Raw genomic sequence first — 27,284 nt, 5'->3', positions numbered from 1 at the left:
CCTTGCAGATATACATATTCCTTTCCATGTATGCTGATAATAATATATATCACATTAAATACATAACACAGAACATAGTAAAAATTAAATCTTACAACATTTTTGTTTACATATCAATATTCCTATACATAAACTAAGTACAAAAATATGGTTATAGTCTTAGGGCCTTTAGATGATCCTTTACTTGTTTTTTAAAACTTGATATATTATGCACTTTGGCAATCTCTGCTGGAAGTGAGTTCCAAGCAACCATCCCTCGATACAATACTGTACGTTCTATTGATTGTGTTCGGGCTCTAGGAACGTTAAAAAGACCTCTAGTGGCATGTCTAGTGGAGTATTTATGTGTGTTAGAGCTAAATGTAAGTATACTATACAAACAATTAGGTATTTTTAATTCATTCATGTTTTCAGCCAGGAGTGATGCTGAAAGTCTCTCCGCAACTTTCAACCAGGAGAGTTTAACATGCATGTTGTTTACATTAGACAGATGTCATTGAAACTTAAAACTAGTTTAGCTATTAGAACATTATTCTGCTTTTTGATATATTTTACAGTTTTTGTGTTATCACTATTTAAGTTTATTCTTAAGGCTTTTTCGGCGTTTTTAAGGGCTGCTCAGTGTGGGTGATGTCACAGCTACAGTGCAGAGGAGAGAGAACATCGTCTTAAAACTTTCTCTTTAACTTGCTCTCACAGCAACAATTCTTACATCTAATAGCCCATTTATGAGTCAAAACTCATTTAAGAAATAGGACTTATACAGTACATTTAATTCAGTAAGCCTCCAAATGATGAGCCACAAATTGACAGCCTTTCTTAAACATCCTTGTCATTTCTGGACGAAAGCATAGGGTACCAGTTTTTGAAATCGCTGATATGCCCACTTTTTTTGTTTTAATTTATCCACACAAATTATATATTAATTTGATCACAAATGCTTTGTGGTGCTCTCTGTGAAGTCTGGGAGGTAGAATGGCTGTCCCATAACAACAAGGTTGGCGGATCAATCCCAGACTCCTCCAGCCACATGTAAAAGTATCCCTGACTATGTCTATACTACTACTTTTTTCCACATACTATACTATGACTTTTTTAATTACTTTTTTCCACATACTATACTGTGACTTTTTTCAACATACTATACTATGTCTTTTTTCATCTCTTTTTTCGACATACTATACTATGACTTTTTTATCAAGTTTTTTGACATACTATACTATGGCTTTTTTCGACATACTAGATACTATGGCTTTTTCATCACTTTTTTCAAAATACTATACTATAACTTTGATTACTTTTTTCGACATGCTATACTGTTTTTTTTTATTCACTTTTTTTCGACATACTATACTATGACTTTTTTATCACTTTTCTTTCGACATACTATACTATGGCTTTTTTATCACTTTTTTTTAGACATACTATACTATGGCTTTTTTCGACATACTATACTATAGCTTTTTTCATCACTTTTTTTGACATACTATGACTTCTTCCCACATATCATACTGGGTGGCTGGGAGGTAGAATGGATGTCCCATAACCTCAAGGTTAGATGATCAATCCTAGGCTCTTCCAGCCACATGTCAGTGTCCCTGACTATGTCTTATTCAACATACTATACTATGACTTTTTTCGACATACTACACTATGGCTTTTTTGTATTACTTTTTTCGACATACTATACTATTAGCCTGGATGCCAGCCGAACTTAGGCCCGCCCACAACATTTGAGGTCGGGAAATTCGGTCTGGACTTGATCCGAACCAGAGCTGTTCGGACCAATCAAATTGTCTATACTTTACTAAGGATTTTTTCATCACTTTTTTCGACATACTATACTATGGATTTTTTCATCACTTTTTTCGACATACTATACTATGGCTTTTTTCATCACTTTTTTCGACATACTATACTATGGATTTTTTCATCACTTTTTTCGACATACTATACTATGGCTTTTTTCATAAATTATTTCAACATACTATACAACGACTTTATCAGTTTTTTCGACATACTATACTATGGCTTTATTATCGCTGTTTACGACATATTATACTATGGCTTTTTCAAACATACAATAATATTGGTTTTTTCATCACTTTTTTCGACATAATATACTATGACTTTTTTTTTTTCTTTTTTTTTCGACATACTATACTATGGCTTTTTCATCACTTTTTTCGACACACTATACTATGACTTTTATTTTATTTATTTTTTGACATACTATACTATGACTTTTTACCACATATCATACTGGGTGGCTGGGAGGTGGAATGGTTGTCCCATAACCTCAAGGTCAGAGGATCAATCCCAGGCTCTTTTGGCCACATGTCAAAGTGTCTCTTACTATATCTTATTCGACATATTATACTTGGGCTTTCTTAATCACTTTTTTTGACATACTATACTATGGCTTTTTTATCACTTTTTTCAACATACTATGGCTTTTTTCTTAATTTTTTTTGACATGCTATATATATATATATAGAATGGTTGTCCCATAACCACAAGGTCGGCGGCTAAATTCCAGGCTTCAACATTCAACTATCTTTTTATTTTACTATACTATGGTTTTTTTTTAACCACTTCTATCGACATACTATGACTTTCTTTTCCACATATCCTACTGTGTGGCTTATGGATGAGAGGTAGAATGGTTGTCCTGTAACCACAAGGTCAGAGGAAGATCAATCCCAGGCTCTTCCAGCCACATGTCAAAGTGTCCCTAATTATGTCTTTTTTCGACATACTATACTATGGCTTTTTTCATCACTTTTTTTGACATACTATACTATGACTTTTATTCGACATACTATACTATGGCTTTTTAATCATGGCTTTTTTAACCACTTTTTTCAACATAACCACAAGGTCGGTGGATCAATCCCAAGCTCCATCGGCCACATGTCGAAGTGTATCTGACTGTCTGTACTATGGCTTATTCGACATACTATACTATGGCTTTTTTTAACCACTTTTTCAACATACTATACTATACTAGACTGTGGAGATGGTGGCTCCATCATTTCCAAGGGGGTAAGCGAGCGTCCACAAAGCGTAGCTCCTATGGAGCCATTTTTTTGCTATCAAGCCATCACCCCCCCGTTAGCATCCCATTGACTGCCATTCATTTTGGCACCACTTTGACAGCGAATAACTTTACATCGGAAGCATTTAAAGACTCTATTTGTCCATTGTTTATTTCTAAAGAAACACAACAATGTATAAAAGGCTCCATTACCTTGCATCTCACGTTATGGCTCCGTAGCAGATGTTTTTATAAAAATAGGCTAACGATTGTGTCATAACCACACGACTTACTGTCACATAGTAGAGGAATTACTGTATAGTACAGGAGAAGCTCGCAGGCAGTTTCGACTTACATTAGCTGTTTAAGTTTAATTACTAATGTTAACTAGCATTTTAGTTAGCAATAATTAGCCTGTGCCTATGCTATCTCCTTACATATACCTACGCTCTCAGTCTCCGCAAGATTCCGAATGATTGAGATTTCTCTTGGCACAGCTACCAGAAGACTTACAACTTTCAGACAGGTTTCTCACGTCACATCTACGTCGGCAAGCTCAGTTGGAGGCTGCACAGTAACGCTCAGCCCTCACCGGAAAAGTGCTTCTATTAGCCTTCACTGGTCTCCGTCCAGAGCAACAGGATCTGTTGGTCCATTCTATGATCATTTCCCAGGATCTGAAGTGGGAGTCCAACATCAATGACATCCTTAAAAAGGCTCAGCAGAGGATGTACTTCCTACGGCAACTGTGGAAACATGGCCTACCACAAGAGCTGTTGGACATCTTCTACATTGCTGCCATTGAATCCATCCTCTGCACATCCATCACCGTTTGGTTTGGGGCAGCCACAAAACAGGACAAACGCAGATTACAACACACAATTCGGACTGCTGAAAAAATCATTGGTGCCTCCCTGCCCTCGCTCCAGGACTTGAACACTGGTAGGACCAGGAAGCGGGCAGTGAACATCACCAAAGACCCCACACATCCTGCAGACACTCTCTTTAACCTCCTCCCATCTAGCAGGCGTTACAGATCCCTGCGCACAAAAACAACCAGACAAAAGAACTGCGGATAAGTGGGGTCATCCCCACTTTGGCCACTCACCCACTTCTCTACACATTACATACTTATCATTCCAATATGCATCTTGCACACTACTTTGCACTATTACCTTTTGCACTTTACATCCCACTCCATGTGTACTTGTCTTAATATTATGTCTTATTTGTATATTTGTATTTTTGTATATTATGTTGATATGTGCCTATATTGTTTTCTCTATTGTACAGTGTGTGTCTTTATTTTCTGTCTACTGAATGTTTACTACCACATGTCTATTTGTTGAATGTATAGAGAGTTAACACCTACCGAAGTGAAATTCCTTGTGTACTTAAGTATACCAATAAATCTGATTCTGATTACTTTTTTCCTCATACCATACTGGGTGGCTTGTGGCTGAGAGGTAGACTGGTTGTCCCATGACCACGAGGTCGGCGGATTAATTTCAGGCTCCTCTGGCCACATGTCAAAGTGTACGTGACTATATATTATTTGACATGCTATACTATGATTTATCACTTTTTTGACATACTATACTATGATGGTTGAAAATAATTTCTTTGGCGGGACAGTGGCTCCGTGGTTAGCACTGCTCCAACAGGCAAGCAGCAAATAGTCAGTGCAGACTCTGACCCAGGTTCGATTCTCAGTCTGGGCAGGCCCTTTTCATGAAGTTTTTTTCGACATTTAATACTATGACTTTTCTATGACTTTTTTCAACATATTATATTATGACTTTTTTATGACTTTTCAACATACTATACTATGACAATTTTCGACATACTATATTATGACTTCATCACTTTTTTCGGCATACTATACTATGACGTTTTTAACAAAATATACTGTGACTTTTTAGGATTTTGTTTTTGCATGCATATGCATTTTTGGGTTTTTAAATAATCTTTGGTTTGTTGTTTAACTCATAATAAATATCATCTGCGTTTTGTCTTTTGTTCCATGCATGTAACACACCTGAAAATCCTGTTTGGCTAACACATATGCGTCTGACTTGAATTTGAAAAGAGGTCAAGAGTCAAACCTCCATGAGATTAGTGATGAAGAAGTTGTTCTGTAGAGCACACACTCCTTTCTCTGGCAGGATGGACGTCTGCCGACACACTGGACACGAGAGTGTCAGAGACTCTGGGGGAATGTAGTTCTGGAGACAACTGGAGGGAGGGAGTCAAGAAATAAAGAAAAGCAAGAATTAGAATATAACATCTAACTGATCAATTCTTCGCAATCATTCGGAGTATAATTATTAGTCAAAATTAATTTACCAATACAGCAGAGAGAGAAGGAGAGATTGTTGTGAGACACTAGAGAGAGAGCAGTCACTTTATAAATAATTGAGAGACAGTGCTTAAATAGTGCTGCTGTCACAACAAATAGGGGATACGTGTGAATCTGAGTCAATTCACAGAACCCACAACTTCAAGAGAAGACACCCACTTCCTCTTTTAGTAAGTGAATCTCTGGCAAATCAATCTGCCTAACAGAGACGCAAAGAGACAAAAGATTTTAGGGAGAATAGATTTTTGTGTTTTCGTTTCTGCTTTGGCGTGTGTGTGTGTGTGTGTGTGTGTGTGTGTGTGTGTGTGTGTGTGTGTTTGTTTGTTTTGGATTCGTACAGAATCCAAAACACATCTATTCCACCGGCCCCTGAAGGATGAGGATGTTGTGCAGGTTGAACTGCCCTTAGGAGGCAATCTATTTAACATTAGACAACCTTTGAGCCAAAACCAAACCCTCAGCCAGCAATGTTCAGCTGCAATATGCAGATTAAACCACACTCCTGGCCTACAGCCCGGCTGTCATCCAGCATGTGATGTACGCTTGTTTTTCTTCAGCTTCTGTTATCACTTAATTGGCAGTTGATGCTGCAAGAAACCTGAGATCAGTATCGAGGATAAGTCTCTGTACACCAGGATGTCTGGCAGCTGCTTGGGCTGCATGCTAAAACCATTCTGTTTACACCAGACTGGTTCATATTAACCAAGCCTTGGTAAACTGCAGTTGTTAGCTTTTGAGAACAACGGAGAGCTTTAACAAAAGTCTATCTACCGCTCTGTCAACACCACTGTAACGCTCTGAAGCCTGGATAGATGACGGTTGCTTTGTCAGACATATAACCAACTGGGACCACAACAGTTATGGGATGAAAATGTCTGTGATGGGGCCACAACTAATGATACCTTTCATTGTGGATTAAAATGCCAATTTGTGATTACTTAACTGCTTTTTGGTTTATAAAATGAAAAACAAACAGAACAGAAAAGCAGCCAATCAAACTGAATAAACGATTAATTAATAAACAGATTCATTTTCTGTCAACTGTTTTAGCACTTGTGCCACACTCATCTCTGTTAATTAAAATCCTGTTGCAATCATAAGTATGAGTACAAGTAGCCACATGCCTCAATTATAGAACGATGTCATTTATTTTGGCATTATTTGAAACAGTTGCACATCCCATGGCAAAGTCATGATCCATGATCTCTGAATAATGAGCACACAACTCAGATAATCAGAGTAAAAGGGGAGCAGAATTATACCAAACAGACTAGACCCAGCATGGGTTTGCCAGCTTAACCCTAAAACCCCTAAAACTACATCAACCCATCCAGTATTAAAACATCTGTCTGGTAACATCATGTATAGCTCCAGACAAAAAGTCTGTTCACCTCAGCAGGGCTCCAGATCACATGCCATCCAGTTAAACCGTGGATTAAACTTGCCCTGCGGTGGGCAAATGCCCCTCACACTGCCTGGAAAATGGATTAATGCCGTACTCTGTGTGGCTATTCAAGACTATTACATAAATATTTGTTTTTATCATAGGTTTAGATATTGAAACATAATCCCAGTTATCCTGTGTAAATAACATAATACCCCCTACTCCATCCTCCCACCCTGACCCAAAACAGGCTTTTCTAAAAGCCTCCTCCGCTTGGCTCGGCACGAAAAGGCCCCAATAAGTATCACCTGAGGGGGTGTCATTTTTCTGAGGAACTGTAGATTGAGGAATTGTAATTGTGTCTCCCAACAATGAGCCTCTTCTCAGACGTTGACAGTCCCTGATCCTGAGGAATGTACTTATCCCAGTGGAGTCAGTGAGTGCTGCAAGCTGTTTAAATGTGGCCAAGTATTTGCAATAGATGAGGTACCACTATTAGGAGACATGTAAATATGAAAATAATTCTTCAGTTATAAATTGGGAGGATAAGTACTGGTAGGGGAAAAGCTAGTGTTGTACCATCTTCTTTGCATGGCCAGCAAAAGCTACATGTAGCAAACGGTGTGAGCAGAGACTGGGTTTGTGTCAAGTTTAGCTTGTGGGAAGTGTAGGTAATTAGGACTTTTGCCAGTTGTCATTGAAACAGAGAGCACAAATGTTAGTTACCTTTCACAGAAGGTGTGCAGACAGGGCAGGACCTTGGGGTTCTGGTAGTGATCCAGACAGATGCTGCAGACCAGAAACTGCTTGTCTATCTGACGCACCACAGGGCTGGTGCTCCCAGCCTCACGCTTTGCCATGGCAGAGGACATTTAAAGCCACGGACAATGACAGCAGTTAACCTGCAGAGAGACAAAGATAAATGCATGAATATTTGCATATATTTTCTAGACAGTGCCACTTTCAGGGCCACTAATGCTCAGCAAACTTACCACAGGAGGTACCAGGAACCAAAGTTAACAAAGCTTCTTAATTCCTTGATTAGTAGAAACACTACACTACAATTTCCATTGTTATGGTGTTATTTCTAGGTTAATACCAGACAAAAGCCAGCTGAAAGAGAACTGTGTGAAGAATGCACCAGTCCTGAGTGTACAGACAGCAGCAGATGTAGACAATCCAGTATGGCCATGATGTACCTAGCTTTTGATTAACATATCAGATCACACCAAAGCAGGAAAATAACAGCAACAATGCACACTCCTGACCTGTTGTGACATTTACACGCACGCACACACACACACACACACACACACACACACACGACTGAAAACAGAATGTCTTGAGTAGGCATGGGCCGGTATAAGATTCTGACGGTATGATAATCTTTAGCAAAAATATCACTGTTTCACGGTATTGCAATTACAGCTTTAAAATGTTTATTTTTTTTATAATTCTGTATTTATATTTTGGTGCCTAGGCACCATTTTGCTTAAATTTGAAAAAGAGATCATGTTGCCTTTATACACAGAATTCTGTCAGTGTAAAACATTTTTATATGATATTAAATGATGCAAAACATGTCACGCTGGCACTGCTGCAACTACATCTAGAACACAGTGTACATTTTACATGTACAATTTGAAATAGTAGGAAAACTCTGTGAGGTGACCGGAACAGAGGAGCCCCATGCCTTACATAATCTCATCCATTATAGAAATACAGCTGGTACTGTCTCCAACTTGCAAGCCCAAACACATATGGCATAATAATTATAGTGGTATGTTAAAGGTGCTACTGCAGCATGTTCTCATTGATATGCATCTATATTAAGTGGGAAGATCAGGTGTTACCTATGGAAAAAAATATCCAGTCTGAATGATAAAAAGTACACACGCCTTTTGCAATACAGGAGGCCACGACAACAAGTATTTCTTAAAAAAAAAGCTTCACCTGACTTGACCTTTGACTTAAAATTGCCACCTTTGACTCTGCATGCCATTTTCTCCCTGTGTTGCTAACTGGCTCCAGCAATGTCGTCCTGCCACATTTTCTCAGTGGGTCAACATGTGTATTGTTAATGTATCAGACACAGTGTCTCAGCACGTGTCTTAAATAAACATCATCCCTGGCCTTAAGATATACAGTAGTTATGGACATAACACAGTCAATGACAAGGACACACACACACACACACACACACACACACACACACACACACACACACACAGATAAAGAAATACACACAAACACACTGGTAATCATCATCTCCCCACCAGACTCTTCCCTATCTGCACATCTGTCACTGCTGGATCTAATACAGCACTCAATCCCCTATGTACCACTCTGTCCCATTGTCAGTTGTTGCGCGCGCGCGCACACACACACACACACACACACACACACACACACACACAAAGGATCCAACAACAGACAGTTTGTAGACTGGGAGGGTAAAGGTCACTTCTTAAGCCGTCAACCATGAGAACATGTCACATCCAAACTCTAGTTAGGTACAGGCAGGGTGTCGGACGGAAATGATTATTGGTAAGTAGCTTATGTTTTGTCTAAATCTAAATCTGCATTGTTCTCTATAAACCCTTTGCTTTAAACTGGCACTTCAAGAGTATCCAGTTGCCTCAGTTGGATTCTAATGAAAAGAAGTCTATCGATCGTAGAACGTAGAATTAAAGAGGGATCAACCACAGGATGTACTGTATACTTCGGTGCAGTTCTCACACTTCTCTGTCATTCTCTTTCTGTGCTAGAACATACTGATAGTAATTTAATGACGTCTGTCTAAATTTAGATACATGTATTAGTGGATTGGCGAGAAAGCAATGACGGTGAAACTAAAATAAAACCAGGGGTCTTAGGACTGCTGGAGAGTGAAGTGGCTGGTGTTTGTTTACTGTTGGTTATACTGTATATAAACACAGTTTTATTGGGTGGACCAAAGCAAAAAAGTAATCTGGAGTCCAATAAATCCCAAATGATAATTCTGTCTCAAAACATTTGGATGAAAAAAGCTAAATGCTAAATCTGTTCAGAGTCAGTCACAGAGAATGTAAAACCTTAGTTTCCTTTGAATTTACAGTTTAGCAAATGCATTAAAAAGGCATGGTCCTTTAACAAAGCTCTTGTATGTCCCAGTTTTACTGTAAAATGCACATATGGTGCAACAACAGACACACGTGATGGTCATGTATGCTTGTACATGAGTGGATGTGTGCATGTTTATAGTTATATGTATTCAACAGACTGTTTTGACATGGTCCCAATTTCATTCATGCCCACTTAAACGGTGTTTGGTGTTTTAAGCCCCCAACATCGCCTTCCAGGCAGGGAAGGCACTAGGATTAGGTAATGGTTAGGTTAGGGTTAGGTGCCTTGAAGTCGACGGTCGCAGCGCTGCCTTGAAGTCGACGGTGGGGGCTAAAAACACCATTGAGCCGCTTAAACTCCTAAGTAGGCCATGATGCTTCGATTTGATGCTCTAAAGTAACCATAACCAGTTAACTGACAGGTCTGGGAAGTAAAAAAAAACTGAGTGAAGACATGCATATTCAAGGCTTTGCAGTTACTGGCAGCAGGGCTGGATAAAGCCAAGCCCAGGCAGGACTGCAGGAAGCTTAAAAAATAATGCATGAGAGGACACATCCTGCAGAGAGATAATTCTCCTGGCCATTATATGCGCAGTTAAAACAGCAGTAATGTTGCTGGTGGCCTTAGCCTGACTAATTCCTCAAATTCTCAGGATTACAGTATTTGCATGTGTAACTAAGTGTGTGTGTGTGTGTGTGTGTGTGTGTGTGTGTGTGTGTGTGTGTGTGTGTGTGTGTGACAACAAGCTAACACCCGCAGAGTTAACACACAGTTAGTCTATTCATTGCTGGATTTATCGAATACAAAAGTAACAGTTTTCTTTCTCGTTCAGCACTGAAACCTCTGCTGTTGCTTTACTGTACAATAGGATCCTCACACAGCTCATGTGTATCTCTTATAACACACACATGTAAATGAAGTGGGGGGGAAGGCCAAGACAGGAAATTTAATGTCTTCTTTTAAGTTCATCAAGAGGACAGGAAAAGGGACAGAGAGACGGACAGTTTAGAACAGGGGTCATCAACCTTTTAGAAACTGAGAGCTACTTCATGGGTACTGAGTCATACGAAGGGCTACCAGTTTGATACACTCTTCTGAAATAACCAATTTGCTCAGTTTGCCTTTAGTTATATATGATTATTAATGATTAATGATACTCATCTATGTGAAGACACTGATCACGTTAATGATTTCTCACAATTATTATCAACAATGACTTAACAAGGTGGGAAACAGATAATATCAATATTCAATTTTCACTTTTAGAACAGGCCTGAGGGCTACTCATGTGGTCCTTGGGGGCTACCTGGTGCCCACGGGCACCGTGTTGGTGACCCCTGGTTTAGAAGGAAAGGAGTGCAGAGAATATAGTTAAAGTGTCAGCCCTTCTGCTCACTGTCACACACCTGTGCAGCACCAATGAATATGTGCTGACAGCTTGGACAAACATACAAATTCACACACTCCTCTCTGGTAGCAGCTGATCTGATGGTAAAGTGGTAAAGTGCACACATTCATGTAGATGAGTACAAATAGAGTTGACAAAAGCAGTACCTACTGTCAGTAGTGTGGAGTAGATCAGTCTAGAAGACTCCATGGCAGCTGTGTTAACATTGAAGAATCAGCACATGCCCTGACTCACACATGCACGCCCACTTCCCCCCTCTTCTCTCCCCTTGGCCCTGCTGACCACTCTTCCTTTTCCCTTTTCCTTCTGTCGCTTTTCCCTTTTCCACCACAACACACGCACTGAAAAAGGCTGAACAGGGATCACAACAGAGGGTGGGACTGTAAATTGAAAGTCCCTCCTACTGTCAGTGCTGTTTACAAGCACGAGCTGACTGGATAACCTCCTACTGCCGTGCTCTGATTGGCTGGGAAACTTAAACTAGCAGGGAGGAGGGATTGCGTCACAGACCAACAATTCGTGCTGGCCAGAGAAAGTGAGAAGCAAAGATTGAAACAGACAAGAAGAAGAAAAGTCCAACAGTCAAGGCTGGAAACACAACAATCTGGAATCCAGGAATATATTGCATATAAAGTCTTAATCTGCTGTGTAATTATTTTATTTGTGAATGTGCACGTTTAAAACTATGATGATTAGGCACAGAAGCAGAGTCAGTTCTTGAATGCAGCTTGATCCTAATAAGGAACGGAAACAGCAGCTGACAGGACTGGTGCCAATCATCTGGCCTCCAGTTACAGTTATGAAGAAATTAATTATTACTTAGCCAGCAAACACATATGCACACACACAGGGCAGCCAAACAAAACATAGTTACATAATTCATGATGTCACCTTTGAAAAAAACTCTTCAAAATACGAATTTGGGACATATGCCTCTCCACCTATCATTATAGTATCAAAATACACATGCAGGGATTAAGAAAAGATCCTTAATATGGTAAAGGGGATTATCATTTGGAATTTCAAGTATAATATACTGTATGTTGTCACAGGATAATTTTGCACCCAATCCCTTAAACGTCCCATCTTTGTGAAGTGGTAAGAGTTTAATCTGGTGCAAGAGGTGACAATTCTCTGACACAAACATCAATCTACAGTTAATCTGTATGGATTGAGTCCAGTTGTCTCTCCTCCCTCGCTTCCGGCTCTGCTTCCTCCACGCCCACACACACCTTTCCAAAATCCAATCATCCTAAACTCACAAGCCAGACTGCTGTGGTCGGTGTAACAGGAAGTAGAGGTTAAGAGGATGAAAATACCACTCAGAAAATGACATATACACAGTACTATTGTGGCACTGTTTCACATGTTTTTATATTGTTGTAACACTTGCTTAATTTGATAGTATTTACAAGATCTGATGCTTCTTTTTAAACCAAAACAACTCCCATAAACATATTGCCACTTGATAGAACAATCTAATAGGATGTCTGGTTATCACGCTCCACAGTAAGTAATTAGAGAGAGTATCTGACACAACCAATATACAGTACCCAATGCAGCACTTCTGCGTGGGCAGCCGTTTGAAAAGACCGTTGTCAACCCTGCAGTGAGCACTCCACAGCATTATTGGTTTACCACTGTGGTTTCTGCTGAAATGACAGTTTTATCACAATATAAACTCCTGCAGTTATTAAACGAGAGGAAGAAGAACCCCCAGCACCCACAATGAGTCTCCTGAAGCTAGCACACATAATATAATGGGAGTACTGCATGGATGAAAAGACTATAGATATAGAAGAGATAAAATGTAATTTTATGTGTGGTTTTTTTGAAAGAATTTGGCTTCAAGGCTCCAACTAAATGTGGTTATACAGTATAAGCAGGAAGTCCATATAATGCTTTGAGAGGAACTTTAGCATAAGCTAAAAGGTAGAAGTGCAGCAGTTAACTCTGTGCCTTGTGCAATATCAACAGCCAAAAGAAACCGTTCTGCCCCAGGGTTGGTAAGAGGCAGAACAATAACAGTAATGATAGTGATAGTGACAACAGTTGTGATGTTTCCAACAGGAAAATTCCACACCCACTTCAGGCAGTGCACAAATAATAAATAATATATTTTCACAGAATCACATTTCATTCATGTTGTATGTTATTTTTTGAGGGACTCTGGGGTTACATTTTGTATTGTAACACTAGTGCCTTGTGGAAGTCACAGAACAAATAATGTGACAAGAAAGGTTCTGTAAGAGTGAGAGTTATACATGTAACAAGGGTTAAGAGTGCTGCAGTGCTTGCTTGCAGCCAATACTGCCTTGTTATATTTTGCTTGATGTTTAGAAAAAGTTAACCTGGAAAGATGTGGACGAGGAGGAAGGGGAAAAGGACTTGAGAACAAGATGAGAAGGAAACGTGATGAGAGAAGAGGAGACACACAGATACCGCATACACAGTATATTCACACACACACACACACACACACACACACACACATACACACACACTGAATAACGAGAAGGTTCTTGTGTAACAGAGAACAATCCTGATATGTTAGAGTCGGACAGCTCCGGGCCTGACACCATCCCTCACACACACACACACACACACACACACACACACACACACACACACAAAGTGCGTTTCACTATCTTTGTGGGGACCCGCCATTGACATTTGACATTTCCTAGCCCCTTACCCTAACCTTAACCACCACAACTAAATGCCTAACCTTAACCCTTACCCTCACCCTAACCCTAACCTAATTCTAACCCTAATCCTAAAACCAAGTCTTAACCCTCAAACAGACCTTTAAACTTGTAGGGTCCAGCATTTTGGCCCCACAAAGCTATCCGGACCCCACAAGTATAGTGTATTCCTGGTTTTAGGAGCCCACGAATGTAGTTAAACGAGAACACACACACACACACACAGTCAGCTGTTTCAATCTCATACTATAGCCCACCTCCCCCTTTTACTTGCCTTCCTTTCCCGCTGCTCAAGTTACACACATGACATACAAAAACACACACACACACACACACACACACACACACACACACACACACACACACACACACACACACACACACACACACACACACACACCACTCTGAGGGTCTAAACTTTAATTTGGTCCTCACAAACACAGAATCACAATAATACATACCCAGAGATAATAGATGGCGAGCATGGACCAGCCTGTGTAACCGTCACTAGTATGCGCGGCAAGCCTCCATTCTCCTGCACCATCCAGTCTTAAGCCTCCACATACATATACATCTATATATAGAGCTATCAGTTCTCATCCCCTTCACACCACTGGAAGGCACGTGCTCTGAGCTGCACACACACTGCAAAAAAGAGCAGGGATTTTTAGATGACCAGCAAAGCAATGATTCAGAAACCCTCAAGAGGGATCCACATGCATTTTCATAAGCCTTGTCCCATAACTGTCCAATACATGTAATGCACATATTACATATCTAAGATTTATTTGTGCACAATGTCACTCCTTCATGTATGCTTACTATACATTAACATCTCAAACTGAGCATTGCCATCATATCCTTAGGGGTACTGGGGATTAATGGTTGCCAGCATGTGTGATTATATGCAAAGTTAAGAATGAAAAAAAGAAGATAAAAGTTGATAAATGTGCAAATACATCATAAATTTGAGACTATGCACACACTATTAAGAAAGAGGCTTGTTTTTGGCAGCTCATAGTAAACACACAGGTCTAACGTGCATGCAAATCACTGATTGAAAAGAAAATACTAATGCTTCCTTTCAAATGCTGTGGCAGCTACACAGCTGTCTTTACACCACAGCTGGCCTCAGGGAAAGCAGGTGTGTGTGAGCGTGAATTGTGTGCCGAGTGCTTCACTTCACACAAATTATATCCTTTGCTTTACATCCATACAAAACAGACCAGCGGAGGAAAAAAAATCACTCATATTCTTTAATACAGTAAGTTAAAAGTATCAAATTCAAATCAACAAATCATTCCCTAAAACGGTCCTTATGCTACTCTTGTTTACATTATTTTTTATCATCAGACATTTACACCTGGTCCTTGTATATTAGCAAAGGAAATCACAACCACACAATTTGAACACGCCATATTCTGTGAAGTCATCATGTTTTGCATGTAAAACCTGCAAAGTAATTAGTAGCTACAACCTTACAGTAAATCTTGTAGTTGAAAGATGTTCAAAGCAAGAAGTAAAAGTGTCTCACAAAACAGAAATAATTGAATCAAGCCTATATTTAAATTCCCTACACCTCTGAAATAAACCACAATCTCTGACCACTGCAGTCATTAAACAATTTCATCTTCCCTCATACTTCCTATGTTGCAAACAGAACTCCATCAAGGGATTCTTGACATGAATAAGATCAAGGCAGACATCGAACAGCAGATAGGAAAATACCTGCACCTTCACAACTCTTAGAGTACTGTTTTCTTCCCGCTCTCCTTTGTACTGAATATCAAATAAACTCAATTGACATTCATATTAATTATGCTTGCATGTGTTTTACACTGAACATCAACAGAATTAGCATGGGCAGTTATCAGCATGTAAAGCAACAGTATAAACATTGAAAATAAACCAAATATAATCCATATTTCAAAGTGTATATTCAAATGTTTTGAAGTTAAATACATTCAAAGGGAATATTACATGATGCACAGATTCTTCAGCCACTTTCTCATCTTACCGAACCCTCTCCCAAGCCCAGCAGAGAGAATTATTTCAGTGAAAGAGGAGCATGTGCCACAGGGTAGAGGAGCTTATCCTGAAATAATTTGTTTCTTTAAATAACTGAGGGAATCGACGCCCTGAGCTAAACATATATTAACATAAACAGCTAGTTCCATGTCACGTGGCAAAATAAAACCCAGACGACAATGATGTTTCAAATAATTTAACAGACCTCCCATGTCTTTGTGTTAGTGTTTATTAATCCAGGTATGTGGGAAGTTTAGATGTTTGTCATCATACTGGTGCTTTTTTAGAAAAGAAAGATCCAAAATATAGTTTATGTAAGTATGTAATGTAAATATCCAGAACACCAATCACAACAGAAGAATAAAAGCACTTACCCATGAGCGCTTTGACCACATCACAGAGACACATGCACCAAAATCAAACATGGTGAAGGATGTCAAAGATTTAAAAAAAAATGTATGTCACATGACGTGGAGTTTTGGTTTTTCTTTTTATGCTGCTCATTATAAAAAAAGACATCATGTAAAACCATTGAAACAAAAATGTGCATTACAGCTTTGATTCCTAACAGGGTGGAAATTCATTTACTTAAGGGGATTAGAAATTCCATCATTTGTTCACCATGCGGACAGGTCAGCGGATTTGTAGTCCCGCTTTGCCAGACCCTCCACACGCTGCGGAGCGGAGGAGGATCTGGCTCCACCACACAGCATTACACGATGGGAGAAAAACATGCTTTTTTGGTTTACTGGAGCTGCTGCAAAATAGTTGTGCGAGAGAAAACTCTGAATGAACAGATAGTCTAGCTAGCTGTCTCAATTTACAATGCAGAGATCTGAGGAGCAGTTAACCATAGTCCTCATAAAAGAGTTTAAAATTCCAACAAAAAAGAAAGCGGAAGGAAATGGAAATCGGCGGAAATACATATTATCCGGTGGAATTTCCTACGGCACCAGAGCAATCCCAGAAGTGGAACATCAAGGATATAGACTAGCGGATTTGTGATACACACTTCTATTAACCTCTGCACATGAACCAGGAGAACTACTGTAGGTAGTGTGGCCTGAACAACACTCCTGGTGGACTAAATAACAGAAACTCCTCAAAATGACCATAGAGTTGAATCAACACCTCTCTGATGCCATCTGGACCCAAACTGAACACTAAAAGCTTCACAAAGGTAGTGTTTTTTGACACTGGATTGTACAAGTGCTACTTCTATCTAAAAAAAGAAAATCACATACTGACCACACATTTATGATGTCAAATTCAACGTTGCTTGTCTTGTAGTCAGTCTGCTTGAAAGACCAGATTACTGCTGGCAGAGCAGAAAAACAGGGAGGCCTGTCTGCTGACTAACACGTTACAACACACACATTTATCCTGTATAGTCCTCTGGCAAGGTTGATGTAGTGGATGACAAATGTCGAGGAGTGGTACCTACTCTTTGCTGTCCACACACACAGCGGGACTGACTGACATAAGCACTGCTAAAATTATCAGCTTGCCTGATCTGAGCCAAGCTGGGCAGGAATGTGTCATAGGAACTGCATGTATCAGCATATTAACACACGGCTCAAACTCCAGCACGCAAGCACACGTGAACACACACAGACACATGCAGGTGTACACAACTCTAGCTGCACATCGTTACCACAGAGGCATGTCGACAGAAGAAAATAATGAACACAGACAACAAAATCAGGATTTCCCCATACACAGATACTTACAGAATTAGGTAGAGGGCATATCAAATCTGTTGCTTTTCTCTTTTGCCTGACTGCATTTCTATTCTTAGGAAAGAGCGGTATACAGGAGCACTCTTTATGTTTTCATACAAACAGAAACAAACATTCAGTGCAAATGCTGACATCCAAACAGGCCTGCTTGACATGCATACAGTGCATACAGAGGGCGGGTGTGTGTCCTTTAAGAAGACGTTAACCAACACATGACTGCTTCGCTGATTACTATCAAGACAGTGAACATCAATAGTACATTGTTTTAACAGATCAGCGAGTGTAACTAATCTATCCTTTAGTTGTATTTATTTAGAACAATAGCCTGACATTTCCTCTGTCACAGACAGTCAAATGCTTGTGTTATATAATGCCAATTGGTATGCTGAATATTTTCTTCTTTGGACCTTTAGATCATAGCTTATAAAGAATGAAGCATTAATACACAAATCTCTGTATTACTATAAAGGTCAGAACTGCAAACATGGATGGAGAACAGTCAACAGGCAGTTTCCAAATTACCAAAAATGCTTTCATAGAATTTCTCTGAAACACTAATTTGAAAACGACAGAGGGCCACAGTGGCAAAAACGGTTTAAAAGAAAGAAAACATGCCACATACATATGACCTTTTTAGTGTACTGCGATAGTTTTAACTGGAAAATTGGTCTCCAAAGCAATTTCTCTTTTACAAACGGTTTAACTGAATTTATAAATGGACTTAACTGGGTAAAACAATAGTTTCTTTATTCCTGATGTTATATGAAATGCTCAAGAAATGGCACAATATGGCCAGTGCTATTACTGAGCCTCCCTGAGGGATCTATCTAAATATATCCAACATGACTGCATCTCTCAGCTCAGTCACTAAGCCTTCACCACATGGCTCTCTCCATCACAATACAAAGTAAATATGGTTGAATATGCTTTGGAAAACCTGTATGCCCACAGCCAAAGCACACACATGCACTCATATGTATTCCACACATAAATACTGTACATTTGCGCAAATCTAAGCACTTATTTTACAACCAAACAAGGGACAAGATTCCATGAGTGATGTTGCTGTCAGAAAACAACTGTGCCTGCATAATCTATTATGATCAGCCAAAGAAGCTTAAACTTCAGGGTTTCTGCTTCGAAGTGAAGCATAAGTGTGCATGAAAAAATACAAAACTGTGTGTAAAATAAGACATTAAATACAATGTGCATATAAATTGACAAATGTGAGACCTAATATAGAATAAATAAGCTGTTAACCCAAACACAATGATCTTATTGGCCACTTTAACGATGCAGACTGAGTTTGGCATCTGTAAAAACTAACACACTGAGTAATGTTATAGCTGAGTCTAGCATAGTGTTGGAAAAGTTGGAGGTGGAAGTTTGGAAAAATCAATAAAAACTGAAATATAGTCAAATAAAAGAATCATTAACGCCACTTTGGCCACAGGTTTTACAGCAGAGGGTAATAACAATTAACCTCTTCAGGCTTTTACAGAATCCTCAGCTGAAGCTGTTGCACATAGAAATAATATTTTATTTCTCTGCTGTTGCATTTCTCAGAGGAACTCTAGTTAAAGTTTAAAGTTAAAACTTAGAATTAATGAGTTTGAGCTGTACTTGTTTGACACTGTACCAAAGTAAAAGTTTGTCATCAAGCATAAACATAGACTTGCACAAACATTTGCTTGACAGTTCAGAGTGGAGGAGGAATTCTGTTGCTGTTACCCATGGCAACACAATCACCTAAGGGCTGATTAAGTCTGTGAGGAGTACGAAGGGAGTAGCACACTGTCACTCACACACTCACACTCACACACACACACACACACACACACACTTAGAGATTACAACTGTCACGACAAACAGGTTTATTACTGCTGGAGTCACATAATTTGTCATGGTGCTAGATGGGCATCTCTTATCTCTCATTCATTTACAGAAAGATGTAATATTCTGTGTGTGTGTGTGTGTGTGTGTGTGTGTGTGTGTGTGTGAGTGTTAATACCATAACAAGAAAAAGCCATTTGGATGCAAGAGTAAACATAATTGCACAAAGGCATAAAGGCATCATTAAAACACCAAAATTTACTCCACATCCTATTATCAATTGCTGTACTGGTTGTTGGTGGATACCCAATTTGGCATGTGCATCAAGTAAGCTGATAATCCATGCATAATGACAATGACAACATCAACACCTATGGCAGTTCTGACACAAACGGGGCATAAAATCCCGTAGTTACAGTATTGGCTACCATTCAGTTAATCATTCAGTGGAAGTTTACATCTCTCTTCGCCTGACTCTCATCCCTCCCATGCAGCTCCGGTGACATTCCTCCCATGCCAGCTGGACATTCCAGTCTCCACTTCCCCCCACAGCGACCAGCGGTGCCCCTGGATTACTATTTTACCTTTTTAAAAAATGTCCTAGATCAATATCCCATCCCTTCTACACATACATTTACAAGAGTGCATATTCTGTTGTCGTCGTCTACTGAGTCCCTCAGTGTCTTATCTTGTTTGAGTTCTATTCAAATCATATGCTTCAGGACAAAGTAAGGTTTCTGCTCACAACATCATCAACTGTATCTTCAGATTACAGCATGAGACCAAAGTTTGAAGGTGTTGAAAGATTAGGTTTAAACCTCCTAAAACCCATTTTACTGACAAACTAAAGGCAAACTTTACTATGTAAAACAGTCTTGCTTTAAGCTTGATGTCAATGCATTATTGATACTATCCAAGGAGTTTTGAAAGGTTGTTCTGGGACTGACAGGTTGTGTAAATTGCATTATGTTCATCCATTTCATCTCTCATTACAGTTAGTACATACTCAATGCAAACAGTAAAAGCTTTTTAAAAACATACAGGATCAAGCCACAAACCATTACTTTGAGTGTCCCCCAGTGTTCAGTCACATCAGAATATCACCAAACCACCTATCCAGCACAGATAACTGCAGCCTATCTATCTCCCCTCTCACCTATAATCACAGTCAGGTCAGGTCTCACATACAAGCAGCAAATATTGCTGCACAGTACAAATCCTTCATAGGCCAGCAAATGGCCTGCGGCATTAGTTTGCATACAGACAACATTGGGTGTATGTGTCCAACAGGAGAGAGGGATAGAGCGGAGAGAGGGAGACTTGCACCCTCTGCCAAGGGGAGAAGGATGTGAGAGGGAAATAGTGGAGGATGAAGGAATGAGTGCTGGCACACAGTGGGGATGGCATGAAAGACAGAAGATTTACTTACAGCAGATTCCTGACAGATGAAGGAGAGGTACAAGGAAGTTTCAGCGCGCTCTCCTCCACAGGGAATGGTATCCTTCCACAAAACCTGACATCGCCGAAGCAAAAAGCACCTCACACAGAGTCTAGGGAGGGAGGCAGTAGGGGTCGTGTATGTGTGTGTGTGTGTGTGTGTGTGTGTGTGTGTGTGTGTGTGTGTGTGTGTGTATATGAGTGTGGTCAGGATATGGCTTTAACGCATGTATGTGTGGGCTTGCGGGAGGGAGAGTGACTAAGAGAAAGAGAGAGAGAGAGAGAGAGAGAGAGAGAGAGAGAGAGAGAGAGGCTCTTAGGGAGGCAAGAGATACAGAGAGATTGTACAAGCTGACTGGCTGGTGTGAAAATGGGAGGGGGCTAGATAGACCAATAGTGTAAGAGATGAGCAGAGTGAAGGAGAGATGGCAACAAAGAGACATCCATTTTTTTCAATGCCTGCCCTCACTCTCCTTTACCTCTCCTGTCTATCTATCTCTTTTTTTGTTGTTGTTGTGTGTAACGAGAATGAGAAAAGCCCAAACTGTCAAACAGAAATGGGTGATGCTTCATATGAGAGAATGGGAGTCTGATAAACAGAAAAGGCAACCAAGTCTATCACTCTTTCTTACACACACAGAGTGTAGGTGCAGGGTAGCTGAGGAACAAGATAGATAAATTCCAAAAATCCTTCTGGGAACTGGAATAATTGACAGCTAAGAAGATAAATGTGCAGCTTAAATGGGAGACACAATGGCTGATGGAGTTGTGTAAAAAAAAAGAGAGACAGAAAGAAAGTGAGTGCATTAAATAGGGAAAGTATATGGGTGTTTAGGGACACAGGGTTCAAGTTCTTCTCAAGGATAACCCGCAATGTTGTTAAGTTTGTGTCTATCATTTAGATCTGGGGGCAGTGGATAAAATACAGTGGTAAAGAGGGGATGTAACAGTGAAGTGTATGGACAGGAAAATTGTAATAGTGGGGTTTCAAATCTCTGTTTGTTTATCGACAGCGGAGGCATGATCACCATCCTCCTTACAAGTGGGCCTGTGTGCATGTGCAAGGGGGTGGGGACCAAACCAACTTCCCAGGATTTTACGGCGGGAGCACCATGTTGCCATGGAGACTGCATCCAGTGCAGCACAGATGGCCTCTCTCTCTCTCTCTCTCTCTCTCTCTCTCTCTCTCTCTCTCTCTCTCTCCAGTTAGCTTCTCATCCCTGACCAGCAAATCATAAAAGCTGGTCTCTGTACAGGTTTAGAAAACCCTCCAGGTATAGACAAGCTTTTGACTCAGCATGCAGACATCTATTTGTTGACTGAAGAGAATAGGCCAAATACTAAGATCTAATATATTTAAACATGTATGTATATAGCACACCAATTGTGTCATTACATATTCAGTAGATGAAAAACTCTCTTTCTTAATGGCACATACAACTATTGGTGTACAGCCCAATCATCACATGTTTCTTCATTGCGATTACAGTCCATATAAAGTGTACATAGTCTGCATTTGAATGCGGACTGAGTGGACAATAGTATATGTGACGGCTAGAGCAGAAAAGGGGATGTAAAGGTGATGTGTGGTTTAATCAATATTTGTATTCTATACTGGTGGTCCTGTTGACCATTTTCTACCGTTCTCAGATTAATTTCCTGGAACACATTACCTTCAGTTCACGTTGACGTTAGTTCAGGATGACTTTTATAGAAATATATGCATATGCATATATCTATATCTATATTATTCTTACTACTAGTATAATGTCACTGCTACTACATTGCACATATTTGTACATGCTGTTCATACATTGTTCATATTACATAGCCATATTTATTCTGCTCTTATAACACTGCAATATATTTCTTGTCCTGCCTATGCACCACCTGTCTATACTTGAATATCGCATTGCACTTTTCTGCTTTTTTTTTGCACTTCTGGTTGGACGCAAACTGCATTTCGCTGTCTTTGTATTTGTACACTGCACAATGACAATAAATTGAATCTAATCTAATCTAATCTTTTAAGCATTTCTTTCAAACTATTTTTATGATCTATAGACATAAATGTCTATGTTTGTGAAAATAATTTTGCACATATTTTTTAAATATACTATGACAAAAAAAATCATATAGAGTACATGTTAAAAGTGATGGTTTATTTATTTCAAGGAAGACTGCATGAGTTGATTGTCATACTGAAATGAATGGAAAACGGTGAATCTGGAAGGTGGGTAAAAATGTCGCTTTGGTACGCTTTGGGAAAATGGTCAGTAGATAATTTGCAGGTAACTGGCTCAAATATACAAAAGCACTGGCATGGTCCTTTAACTATAGGTCACAGTCTTCATGTTCAGAAACAAGAAGCTAACTCCTGTTCTTTAAGAGTATTATAAAATGGTTTAACGTAATGCCACCACACAAATATAGTGGCAGTATGCTTTCTGTCCCCAAATCTGCACACAACAATTTTTCATTAGCTGTATGATTTGACTTTCAGCTACGTGGTAGATCACATCTTAGATGGATTTTAAAATTGGGCTAAACCCCTGTGAATGTGGACAGATTGGTGTTAGTTGTGGGAGAATCAGGCTGAAATGGAGCTTTGGCTGCTGCAGCAGTGAGGTATGTGGGGGAGGCGGTATAAGCTGGATGTATTTGACTTTTTATCCTGTTTCCAGAAAGCAAGAATAAGAATTGTGACTCATTTAACATTTGCATGATAAACTGTAACTTCAGTAAATTAGACACTGAATACACACAGATTGCGGTTGCTAACTCAACAAAAACTTCAGCACACATTTGCACATTTTCTTGGTAAACCTGGTCTTTCTTGTGTTATCCAGTAACAAAACAAATGCAGACTGACATGCACACACATCTTCCTGCTTAAACTGTTACTGCCACACTCCTATGACCTTAATCAATTGACTTAGCCAAACCAACCCCAGATGATACACTACAAACATTACACCCTAACCCCTTTCAGCTTTCACCCAATTAGGTGCTTCCTGAGAAAGAGACAAGACTAAGACTAAGAGAGACATGCAGAATTCAGACAGAATCCCATGCTTTCATCTCTCTGTCCAGATAACCTGCTGACTTTTTGATTGCGAGAAAGGAAATCTGGAGTATATAAAATCAGCGATATAAAACAATTGGATGGAAAATACATAGAAAATATGGACAGCATTGCCATTCATTCACCTTGCTGACAACAATGTGACATTTACCCAGCTAATCAATGTGCCCTGCGCTGCTCCAACTCCCTGACGTTTAAGGCTATCTCATCAGTGTAGACAGAAAACAGCATGCATCCTAATCAGAGCAGCTACAGCTAGAGCAGGAAAGACATAAATAACAGCACTGAGCAACCGGTGACTGATGAATATTACAGATTTATTGATGACACCAAACCCTGTGACAGAACTAAAGAATATTTTAAGTTATGGAAGGCAGTTTCATTTTGGCGATGTTACCTTTTTACAATATATGGTCAACAACAAATAATGCTAAACAAAAACAACAACGCAGATTTTACATCTTTTGTGTGCACTTACCCATCCATTCTGCTATCAACAGGCTGGTCACTAATGAAGGTGAGCTGGTAAGTGTCCCAGATTCTCCAGATGCTCTCTTCCTTCCTATGCAGAAAACAGCTGGAATTAGCAGACAGACCTGAAAGCATCTTAATTATGAAAAATAGCACACATTTATGACACTGCAAGGAAAAAACAAGAATTCTGGAATTTGTGTTTTGTTTTTCCATACTACAGATTAATTTACTGTACATCCAGTTCTTCTTGGGTTGTGTAGTGGGACCATGAACATGAACAACTATGCCATATATCACCTTTATTTATTTAGGGAGGGCCAATGAGAGCAAGCTCTCATTTCCAACGACGCCCTGATTACATGCCATATAAAATTACAATACATACAATTACTGAACATAGTCATTAATATACAATACAGTTGCAATACACAGTACACACATAAAAAAGTTACATAATGTTAAACAACTCAAAGTGCACATGTACATTCAGAATACATGGCTTCATAAAGAAGACATTTAAAGTGATTAAATGGAATCAGGCAGTTCACTTTCATTAGAAACGGCAGGCTATTCCATTTATATGGAGCATAATACTCAAATGCAGTTTTGCCTAATTCTGCCCTAACAAATGGAATATTTAAGACCAAGAAATCACTAGTGTGACTGCTATAGTAATACGATTTAAAATTACTCAAGCTATAAGTTGCATTCTTTTAGTCCAAATTGAATAACGTGTTAGGCCTACTTCACGTATCTACTGCTACATCTTTTGAAGGACCAACTGTTATTTTGGACTGGACCTTCATGGCGGCTCTGTGCTGGATTGTGTGGCTGTACCAAATCCGAAACCAACTAACCTCTGTTAAATTGCACCATCTAGTGACTGACTGGGGATTAAGTCGCTAAAGCATCCTAATATTTTACTCGATGGAACAATAGGAACACGTACACTTTCATAGTCTAAAATAAAATGACAATGTATCTCTGTGATCTCACCTTTTGCTCTTCTTCTGAAAATTAGGACACACTCTCAATGCAGCCACGCGTATAAGCCAAATTACATAACGAAAAAAAACACTTTCGGTCCTACAAGATCTAAATCTAACTAATTAAACATTTAAAATTACACTTTACATATCTGAGATGCACAATGAGTTGTGTCTTTTCTTTTATGTTTAGACAAAGAAAGAATTGGTGCGTGTAAAAGCTTACGATGGAGAAGACAAACATTTTGCGCAAATATTCAGAACAACGCACCAGAGTGAATATAAATGAATCACACCACACGCACAGTACAGTAGTTGTTCCCAAAGTGACCTATGTGACCTCGTGGCGCAACGGTAGCGCGTCTGACTCCAGATCAGAAGGTTGCGTGTTCAAATCACGTCGAGGTCAAATATTTGGTCGCTTGATGGTATTGAACAAGTGATGTACGATTAGGCGTTTAATTGTACGGACTGCTGCTTGATATTTAAAAAATACAATTGCATCGATATATAACAGTTGTTTTAAGTTACAATTGCTTCTATTACAGATTTTAGATATTCCCATGCTTAATTAATCCCAATCAATTCAAATTCACATCAATAGTGCTGGGCTGGCAGTATAATTTAAAAATACATTGGCTGTATGGAATGCACAGAGGTTTGGGAATCACTGTCGATCAAAAATATAGTGGGCTCCTTTTTCCAAAGGTGGACATAAGGTTCTATATATATATATATATATATATATATATATATATATATATATATATATATATATATATACACATATATATATATACATACACATATACACACACATACATACATACATGCATACATACATTATATATATTAGTGTAGGCCGACAAATGGAGTAAAAAGTGTCATCTACAACCCCAAATATGATTTAAAATGCAACTCGGGAACACAAATCTCAGTGCATCACGAGTGGATTCTTCATGGTTTTCCTTTCCAGCTTCAAATCTGATTACAACACTTGTAAACAGTATAATACCCATTGCTGTTATGGTGGATTAAGTTTCCACACAGTGTGATCTTCTGTCATGTTACCAAAGAGCAGGAAATTTAATTTCTTAAACAAAAAAATGTTTTAGTGCTTAATGCTTTAGGCTTACACGGAATTAGAAACATGGAAACATTTCACTTAGAGCAATGCATTCTTGAAAAATGTTCAGCATTAATCTACCTTTTTGGTCCAGCTGACAGTTCCAACATTAAAAAAAACATCCAGGATTGTCACTATACAGGCTTATCCTTTCATCTGTAAGTCCAGTCGACCTTAGGTCTTTTCCTTTTCCCTTTTGTGTTTTCTGTCTTTAAGACATTGGCTTCCTCTCTCCCCTCACATGCTCTTCTCGGCTTAAACGCTTCCTCACAATTCAACTTGCAAGTCTCCCTCCCTCTATTACTTAGTTCAAGCCCCCCCCCCCCCCCCTCTTTTCTCTTCTCTATTCATGCCTGGCTGTTTCTCATCTTTCACTGCAACGCAACGCAACGCAACACACACACACACACACACCCTCAGGAGTTGACTCACACAAGATGGTCCTTAGAAGCACCCGAACATTTTTACAACAATGTCATGATTGTACTCTGAAGCTCTCATTTTACACCAAACAGGTCAGTCGCTGCTGATATAGCGTTCAGCTCCAACTACCAGACTGTTAACTCTGCTTGTGACTA

At 39.3% G+C, this 27,284-nt stretch overlaps 1 protein-coding gene and 1 non-coding gene across 8 annotated transcripts in view; one reads left to right on the top strand and one right to left on the bottom strand.

The window, feature by feature from the left end:
- Positions 1-26,993, bottom strand: part of trim3b (tripartite motif containing 3b) — a 36,329-nt gene extending 9,336 nt beyond the window's left edge. For 2 of the 7 annotated variants that reach the window (XM_031280893.2, XM_031280900.2), the window contains exons 1-3: positions 11,444-11,686; positions 7,507-7,682; positions 5,143-5,272 (exon numbers count right to left, since the gene is read on the bottom strand). In XM_031280893.2, coding sequence (XP_031136753.1) covers positions 5,143-5,272; positions 7,507-7,652 — 276 coding nt within the window. In that variant the 5' untranslated portion in view covers positions 7,653-7,682; positions 11,444-11,686. Of the gene's footprint in view, positions 1-5,142; positions 5,273-7,506; positions 7,683-11,439; positions 11,687-17,274; positions 17,412-21,027; positions 21,297-24,598; positions 24,683-26,787 lie in introns of those variants that run through there. The other 5 variants (XM_031280894.2, XM_031280896.2, XM_031280895.2 and 2 more) reach the window with 5 other exon arrangements.
- On the top strand, positions 25,918-25,989 carry trnaw-cca. Its single transcript has one exon. It is a non-coding gene; the product is annotated as a tRNA-Trp (tRNA).
- Positions 26,994-27,284: the final 291 nt, after the last annotated feature.

Source organism: Sander lucioperca, chromosome 13 (genome assembly GCF_008315115.2).
Source record: "Sander lucioperca isolate FBNREF2018 chromosome 13, SLUC_FBN_1.2, whole genome shotgun sequence".
Lineage (NCBI taxonomy): Eukaryota > Metazoa > Chordata > Actinopteri > Perciformes > Percidae > Sander > Sander lucioperca.
The sequence above is the reverse complement of the archived record's forward strand: the minus strand, read 5'-3'. Positions and strand labels throughout refer to the sequence as shown.